At 37.8% G+C, this 9,211-nt stretch overlaps 1 protein-coding gene across 1 annotated transcript in view; it reads left to right on the plus strand.

The window, feature by feature from the left end:
• Positions 1-7,580, plus strand: part of LOC104278449 (protein cornichon homolog 3) — a gene marked incomplete at its 5' end in the record, with an annotated part of 24,963 nt that extends 17,383 nt beyond the window's left edge. Inside the window, 3 exons of the mRNA XM_009875428.1 lie at positions 3,951-4,063; positions 6,423-6,566; positions 7,553-7,580. Coding sequence (XP_009873730.1) covers positions 3,951-4,063; positions 6,423-6,566; positions 7,553-7,580 — 285 coding nt within the window. The remainder of the gene's footprint in view (positions 1-3,950; positions 4,064-6,422; positions 6,567-7,552) is intronic.
• Between the last annotated feature and the right edge of the window lie 1,631 nt (positions 7,581-9,211).

Below are 9,211 nucleotides of genomic sequence, written 5' to 3' on the forward strand. Positions count from 1 at the left end.
CTACTGAGGACCAGTTCTACATGCCAGTTCTAGCAAGGGATATGGTAGAAAAAAACCCCAGCAAAGTGAGCACCATAGTGAAGGTGGCTAATGGTTGGACTCAATATTCTTAAAGGTCTTCTCCAACCTAAATGATTCTATGATTCTAAGCTGCAGCCATCCTTTAGTGGAAGTAGGTGCAGCAGCATTTACCACTGCAATAAAGCAATGATCAGACCTAATTTGGGGCCTCAAAGTGATTCTGTGCATGCATGGGGGTTTTAGGTATTTGTTGTAGATGGAAAAGGTCTTATGTGTTTGTAAGGTGAGCAACTCATTTCCACTTGGGTAATCACCAGGGTTCTTGTGTTACATGAAGGAGATTCAACCTCCACTTCTCTTCATTTATTGTATTTTTTTTTTCCCTGCCCTCTGTGGGAAGAGGAGGAAAGTGGTGGGAAGGGAAGTTGTCTCAGGCTCTCACAGTGTAATGAAGACTCTTGGAAACCCTGGGAAGGGTAGAATGTCTAATGGCTGGCAATTTCTGGGTACGATGTAAAACCTGTGGTTACGGTATGGAGGCTGGCAGGCACAGGTGGCAACTGATGTAGACTCAGTCTTTTGGGGGAAGAAACAGCAATTCTGTGAGAATTACTGTTATTGTACAGCACTCAGGAGTACTAGTCATAAGCAAAGTGCTGGAAGGAAGCATGAAGTCTTGACGTTTCGGTGGCCTAACAGTAACTGGGAAAACAGTTTGATTGACTTGTGCAGTGTCTTTTCTAAGAATGAGAGTTTAATAGCACTGATGAAGGGAGATTACTATTCCTGCTATAATATCTTCCCAGTTTTGGTTTCTGTGAGGTATCTTATGTGCTCTGTTCGCTGGTGAGATAAACTATAAGAGTCATTTCGTGTGAAAATGATGCGTTGTTCTGTAAAAGTGATATTACGTTTGAGAAGGATGTATCTGTATGTAATAAACAGAGAAGTAGGAAAAGTACTGACAGAAAAAGGTGGGTTTGCTTTTGTATAAGAACAAAAATATATTTAGGAAATAGAAAACTAAATGAAATTATTTAGGACTGAGCTTCCCGAGAGATACCCTTCTGCAGTTGCAATCTACAGAGGTCTTTGTACTCCTATAAACATTAAGAAGCTGCTGACAGATGCTTAGCTTCAGTGCTTGTTTTCCCATGCTTTAGTTCAGCCAAACCTAGATATCTAGCATAGCAAAGCCTGCTTTATTTTATTTGGAATTAGAGTAGAAGAATCTATCTACATGTATGCATGTACTATTTTGGATGAGAATGTGGTGAATATTTATGGTGAGATGGCAATGATATCAGGATGATATATACCTAAGATTTTGCATTTTAAATGCGAAGAAAGAATTTTGAGTACTTACTGATAGGGATATTTACCTAACTATACATACTGGAGCAAAACTTAGATATAGTAGTTTCTTTCCTTTGCTTATATTATAGCAAAAGGTGTTATGGTCTAGAAGCTGACTTCCTTTTCAGGTTTTCCTGTGGTTTTCCATATGTAATTGTCAGCAGGTAAGTTTGTAATGCCATTCCTTAGCTCAGTACTCAAAGTGACCAAGTTGCAGCCCTTAAGAATTGTGCTGCTTTGCCATTTTCTCCTTCAACTCTGTGCTCTATAACCATCTCCATGTTGAGCTGTGTCAGGAAGCAGAGGTAGTCGTCTGAATCAGCGTGTTCCTGTTTCGAAATGGAAGCACACTGTTTCTATCCTAACATGTTTACCATCTGACAGCTTTGTGTGCTCTCCCACGAAAGAATTAAAGATGTTAGTTTAATTACTCTCTGTGTCACAGAAATTACTACTGCAGTTGACTGCCTCAGCAAGAACCAGGATTGACCGTTGCTTGTTTCTCACCCAGTTTTCTTCTTTTCAGGAAACAGGAGATTGGGCTCCCAAAGTTCATTTAAGGTTTCCATTGGTTTCAGAGGACAAATGCAGCATGATTCTTACAACCAAGAACTGAGGCAATGTTATTTTTTAGTTATTTAGTAACTCAGTTTACTTTTCCTCACAAGCCTTGCCCTTAGTGCCTTTGTACATTTTGTTTTCAGTTCTCTCACCTTCTTTTAGATTTGGTCTCTTAGGTAAATTGCCTGAATATAAGCTGTAATTGGCTTTGCAGGATGGGAATTATTTTTGCTTCTTTGTGTGAATTTTCTTTGGAAATTGTGATCAACACTGAGCCTTTATGTATTTATGTCCTCAGAAAAACGTCATTCCAAGAAAAGGGTGAAGAGACGTAAATGACCCATTTGTTGTTCTATCAAAAGCATACGTAGATTTAATTTACAACAGAAACTTCAACAGGAAAATGAGTCTGTTTCTGAGAGTCTATTGCTTCCTTTGTTTCCATTCTACCTTCTCAGCAGACTTCTGGTTTTGTTTTGTTTTTAAGCTTTGCATAAATTTTCACTATGGATTTCCTTCTCTGTTATTACCAGCCAGTCCACTGATCAGGGTTGTGTTCTTGCTAAGTTTTTGTATTGTGTTGGAATCAGAAATCAAATATGTGATAATGAATGTAATATGCTTTTAAGTGTTGTTATGTTTAGTGGGTAGACGTACATGATGAAGACCTTTCTTGTCTGCAGTTGGTGATGGAAATGAATCATTCCTTGGTGAAAGGTTATATTCATGTTGCAAATAATGCTCTAAAACTAAAAAAAAAAAACCAGCAATGATAAATAACTACTATCTGGAATCTGTATATGATTTGTCATCCACAGAAGATAAGCTTTTGAGAATGTTTAAGTTGAAGGCATAGACATGGAGATATCCAAATATATTAACTGCTTGAAGTAGTGAAGTTAAATGAAAGCAAAAAATATGTTTCACGTGAGGTAGAAAGACTCCCAGAATCCAGAAGATGGAATTCATTGCAGCACAGCTGTATGGGAGTATGTGGGCATTAGGAGTAGCTATATAGTATATTTTTCATGGTTTTAAAAAATAAGGCTCACTTAAATTATTTGACAAACTGACGTGAATTTACATCAAAAGAAGTCATTCAAATGATTTTTGTGATTTAACTTTGGTTGATGTAGCTCCAAGATGCAGCAAGAGATGCAGATGAACTCTGTATGGAATTGTCTAGCTTTGAGAAATATATACTTCTGGAAATTAATCTCTTCTATGACTTGGAGAAAAGAAATAGATTTCTGAGAAAAAAGCATTGGAAGAAAACAAGAGAAGAAAAACAGCTGAGAAACAGGAAAGCAATGAAAAAAAGCAACATGCCTTTAGAAATAACTACTCTGAATCAACATCACATAAATTTCTGCTTCTCCCAGCTGCCCACTCACTTCTCTTTTAATAGAAAGAATCATCTTGGGTCTGAAGTGTGGGGAGCCATGGATTTACTAAGGAAGCGAGTTTCCTGTCTTAGTGGGTTTTAGCTTGCGACACTGACTTAGTAATGGATTTGATCTCTTTAGGTTGTATATAATATATCAAAATGGTAGAAGCAGCCTTTTATTTTTCCAAGGATGGTCTTCCAATGTAGAAGTGAATTTTTCAGTACTAGATTTGGGTTTTCCTTTCTGAATGCATCAGTAGTGAAACTTGCTTCTTTTAAGAACTTGTGTACGGATATTTCTTTAGTCTCACAATGCTTCTGTGAAAGAGGCAGTGATATAATCTACATTTTGTAGACAGAAATCTGGAGCACCAGCTAAGACAGTAAGTGATTTGCCCCATGCCTCTCAATAAGCCCCTGTACTACAGCCATGAGTAGAACCTGAACAAACCTCGCACTTGTATCTTATGCTCATTGCTTCTGACCAAGCTGTCTGTCAGGTAGAGACAGACACAGGCACACGGGAGACTTGCAAAAATGATTTGTTTTCTGAGAAACTGCTTAGGGGACTAAAATCAAAGAGATGTTTTACTGACATCTGTTATTCCTGTTCTTTTATTTTTAGCTGGTGTTGCCGGAGTACTCTATCCATAGTCTTTTCTGCATCATGTTTTTGTGCGCTCAGGAGTGGCTCACACTGGGGTTAAATGTTCCTTTGCTTTTTTATCACTTCTGGAGGTAAGCCCACCCTTTTTCCTGTAAGCAGCTAAAACTCACATTTCCAGAGAAAAATTAAATACTACTCATGAATATTTAGGAATGGGGAAAAAAAAGCATAATAATATAAATATACCTTTCAGTTATTAACTTAGATAAATATTTGGAAAGGTGGCAGGTTACACTCACCGCAACTGAATGAAGACCTGGGAATTAAATAGGCTGAAATCTGAAAGTGGAACTTGGTCAGGCTCTAAATACTTCACAGATGGGGAGTTGTGAGGCAGTTCATGTCTGAAAGATCTTGTATTCATTCAGCCTTCACCAAGCCCCTTGCAAAGACTTCCACTAGAGTTGTGAAACAGAGACTGGACAGGTTGACAGAATTTTGCTTCTTGTCTTCTTTGGCAGCTTTATGATTTATTTTTTTTTTGAGTTTGTGGGTTTTTTTCAGTATAAAATAAAGTTGTTTCTTGCTGTACAGTAGAAAATTTCTATTCTGCAAGAGAAGTTTCTCTCAGAGATTCTCAGAGTAGGAATTGCAGTAGATGAAGAGCTATTGTCTTCACCCTGCCCATCTGAAGGAGTGGGGAGCATTTTCCGCTCTGGATCTCTCCTGCATGTTTATAGTCACCGAGCGGCTTTCAGAGTCAACCACATGAGACTGGCTTTTTGAACAGCTTTCATGTTTTCTGGACAGGCAGTGAAGCTGCTGTGGCTGCAATTTTCCTCTGCATCCTAGTGGAGGATTTCCCTTCTGTTGCCTTTAAAGATAACCAAGAGGCGTAATTTTTTGTGATTGACAGTCTGGAGTCTTCATTAGTTTTTCATTTCCACAATGTTTGTAAAAGCACGGAGGATTTTTGGCTGTCAGAGTCTCTTTGTGTTACAAAGATACATATGGCAGCAGCTATCTCCTGTTGCGAAGTAGCTTGAAGAGTAATTCTGTAAAGGCGGCAAAACCATTATCTCAACCAGCAACTAAATAGTAGTAGCTTTTTTATGCTATTTTCTGCAAAAGCTTAGTGATATTGCAGATTCATATGATAAAGTGCATTATTTAGAAGTTAGATTGCCAGTATAGTTCTCAGAAAGTGAAATGAAGCAAAGGGTGCTTTTCTTCCCTATTGGTTGGATGCAGTAAAAATAATGTTTTATGGTGTTGTTTCATTAAGAATTAAAAAACAAAGTATAACAATAATACTGGTTTAAAGTTTTTAAAAACAATTTTAAAAATGTATTTTATATTAAAAGTGAAAAATATCAGTCTAGATAATGATACCAAGCTTCAGAGACAACTTTTGATTGCCCTGTTTCTCCATATACTTTCCTATAATTACTCCATAACTTTTGCTGGTTTAACCACAGATAGTTTGGGGTTCGTTGTGTAAAACTCTGCAGGAAACTGTGGGATGACACTATATAATATCTTCATCCCAATTAAGATAATTAAGCAAGGTTTCACCTGTGACCTCTGTAAAAGAATTTGTAATGTTTTTAGGGATTATAAGTGGATGTGACTAATGTTGGAAAGGAAGAAGGCAAAGTTATTATGAGAACATTTGCTTTCAAACTTTGCTGCTGGTCACTTGTTTGGTGTTTATCTATAAGCAATCCCAGCAATCTTCAGTGTTTGCTATTTTAAAGCAGCAGAGATAATAATATTTCATCTGATTTCTGCTGATCTTAAAGCAATTAATTAACTTTGCTGGGGACTTTGTTTTTACTGCAAAGTAATGGAGACAAGCTCATTTGCAAAAAAAAGTGCTTTTGTCAGGATTTTCTCAAGCATCCAGTCATTGCAAGAATAATTATAAATTTTTCCTATGTAAGAGGAAAAACATTTTCCAATTGAAATTACTTGGATGATAAATTTTTGAGCAGTGCTACATGTAGAAAACATTAGTCAGACAGCTTTTATTATTCCATGGTGACTTTTTTCCTCTTCAGAGTTGGAGGAGCTGAGCTATCAGTTGGTTGAGACTGTCACCTTTCAGTCAGTTGTGTAGGTGCAGTTAAAGCCCAGTAATCCGTCCTCCTTGCTGTGATCACAAGTTGCCGTATATTCTCACTCACAATATGTAAGTTACTAGTGAATAAGCCAGAAATAACTATGTAGGAAGAGGGAATGTTTCAATCTAAAGATAGAATACAGAGAGTCCAGGTTCATTAATTGCTTGCTTCTATAAGAACAGTCTGCTGAAGTCTAGTGTCCTGATTTTGACAACGTCTGGAAAGGGAGGCTGGAAGAAGAGAGGAAAATTTCTCCTGCCTCATGGAAGACAGTTATCTTCTGAGCTGGTGATCAGAGAGGTGTATACCTGCACATGTTTACTACACAATATTACAGAGTCATTCCACATGTCTTCTGCTCTTATAGGTATTTTCGTTGCCCAGCAGATAGTTCAGAGCTTGCATATGATCCACCTGCAGTCATGAATGCAGATACCTTGAGCTACTGTCAAAAAGAGGCCTGGTGTAAGCTAGCTTTCTATCTCCTTTCCTTCTTCTACTATCTGTACTGGTAAGTCTGGTCATTTCACTAAGGAAGTAGCAGCTGCTTTTCATTTGACATGTCAAGTTTTATTCAGGAATGTCTGGAACCAAGAGGCCCATCATTTCCTTAGTCTTACAAAACTTGCTTCTGATCTTGATTCAGGGAAGCATGCCCACTTACAGCAGCATGTGCCTGCACCTGCTGACACTTCTGTACAGAATATTTATCCAAGTACAGAATATTTATCTAAGTACAGAACGTTTATCTAACGCCTGAGCCAGGCCCCAGGGACATTTTTGTGTTGGCTAAAAGACCCTGTGAAAGTCAACTGCGTTTGTGGCCTCTACTGTTGTGCAGCTTCCTCTAAGTCCTATTCTCTTAATTCTAAAATGTGTCCATAATCTAAAATCCACTGTCTGGTGCTAAATAAAATAACCTTAACTCCATTTAGTTTTGTTATGCTTTCCCTGGGTATTGTCAGAATTAGAATTGCAGTAAAACGGAGCTGTAGCAATATCCTACATTTTCTTGACTTTTCAGAAGTGCATTTAACATATATGGTTTCACTCCCACTGGTGTCTGCATTTTATATTTCTTCTACTGCATGGGATTTTTTTCGAAAAGGCACAAAATAATGCAGTTTCATGAGAAACTGTGCCCGTCCTGCTGAGACTTGCTGATTGAGGTTTTGAAGATCAAACACAGTAAAGCAAAATGGTTTTGTTTCTTCACTGCTCATTTTCAGACATCAGACTGCATGTTAATAAGCTCAAACACAGCTTGTGGTGCAGTAGGATGTCGATAATGAATTTGTTATTTCTTGAGCGCTTTTTGATACCGATCCTGAATACACCATAATTAAGATGCTTTAGAGAGACAGAAAGAATGCAAAGGAAAGCACAGGCTATTACAGTCAGACCTGAGAAACAGACAGTAAAGGGTTATAAAGATCAAAAAGTTCTCTGTATGCTTCAAAAGGATACTTTCATATTGTGTCTTTCTTTTACATTCAGCATGATCTACACTTTGGTGAGCTCTTAACTGAAAGATCATCATTAAAGACTGAAAAAAACAAAGGCTGGAGGTGCAAGGACAAGGGAGCCAAGTGATGCATGATTAAAAAAAAGGAAGAAGCAAAGAGAGCAAAACTTTGAACCCAAGAAGTAAATAGAGTACCTGAAAGAGAGACCCAGCAAGAAGATGCAGAGTACCATGGGAGAATGGCTGTGTTAACTGTTTTTGTCTCCTGTTTCTCAATGTGTGGTTGTAAATGACTTTCAAGACGCAAGCAAAACAAAAAAAAATTGCAACAAGGTGGGCCAAGTTACACAACTATTCACCTCTCCAGGGATAATGCTGCTTGGTTTACTGGATTCATTATGAACTCTAGTCCCTATTGTCTTCCAGGGAGTAAAGTTCTTCTCTTAATGACTGTTCTGGACTGAGGAAGAAAAGGACAAGATCATTGTACACAGAAAGAACAGCAGTAAAACACATTCTGAAAATGAGCACGGGCTGGAGTTCAGATAAGATGTGTGGCTGTCCTGCAGGGATGTTCATACAACACTAATCAAACAGGGATGTCAGATCTTGTGGAATTACTTTAGTGTTTTGGGTTTTTTCCAACCATAACAACAATAATAAAAGAATTTGCAGTTGCAGTGTTCTGTTTTCTAATGATGTGTTATTCCTGTAGGTGAATATCCAGTATAATTCCGTACTTCATTTGTGATGCACCAATAATATACAGTGATGTTTATAAATATATTGGGTTTGACCTCATCATACCAAGCACTTATCAGAATGATGTTCCTCTGACTGGAAAAAAAAAAAAGGTAAAAGCTACATATATTAAGGAAGGTTGTAACTTAAGTATTATATTAATCACAATGCTCAATAACAAAATACTGGGCCAGCTAATCATGATCTGTAATTATTCTGTTTTGCAGCTTTACTTCTGCTGTCAAATTTAAGCTGAAACAAATGTACAAAACGTTTTTGTATTGTATAAAGTTCATATTGAAAGATGTTCATTTTTTTATAATTTAAAAGGTTTTAAATTTTATCATACAGTTTTCATTTAAATTCATATATATGTGGGCTGTATATCTTTATATATATGTATGCATATACAAATACACATAAATACTCATAATCTATTTATATTTGAGGTTAATCTGTTTGGTTGACAGGTCAAAGGCATCAAGTGTCCAGAACTACTGCTAAATGTATTTCAGCGCTGAACCTAGTAGACCAGGGCAGGTTCCCTCATAGTCACCAAGGTATTTCAATTTAGCCACTGATGCTCTGGGTGGCAGGCAAGCCTGGGAGATCAAGAATAAGAGCAGTGCAGGCACAGACACTGCTTCAATCTTGCACAGTGAATGATCTAATAAGATATGTTGCTACCAGAGATGCTGCAGCGAACAGGATGGAGGGGCCCGTCTGTACCCCAGGTTGGTTTCAGCTGGTCTTTTTAGCATTAGCTCATTGTTGACCCTGCCAAATTTGGTGTAGCTATTGAAAGCCAATAGGTACTGAGTGCCAGGGCTCTTTCTGGTTTGATCTGGCTATGTTAACAAAATTAAATCCTGTCAGGCTGTGAAGCGCGGTTGCTGCATGCAAACTGTCTGCTCCTGGACCGTGCCAGCTCCTGAATCATGCCTGGGCAT

The sequence above is a fragment of the Apaloderma vittatum genome, unplaced genomic scaffold (genome assembly GCF_000703405.1).
Source record: "Apaloderma vittatum isolate BGI_N311 unplaced genomic scaffold, ASM70340v1 scaffold2188, whole genome shotgun sequence".
NCBI classification, from domain to species: domain Eukaryota; kingdom Metazoa; phylum Chordata; class Aves; order Trogoniformes; family Trogonidae; genus Apaloderma; species Apaloderma vittatum.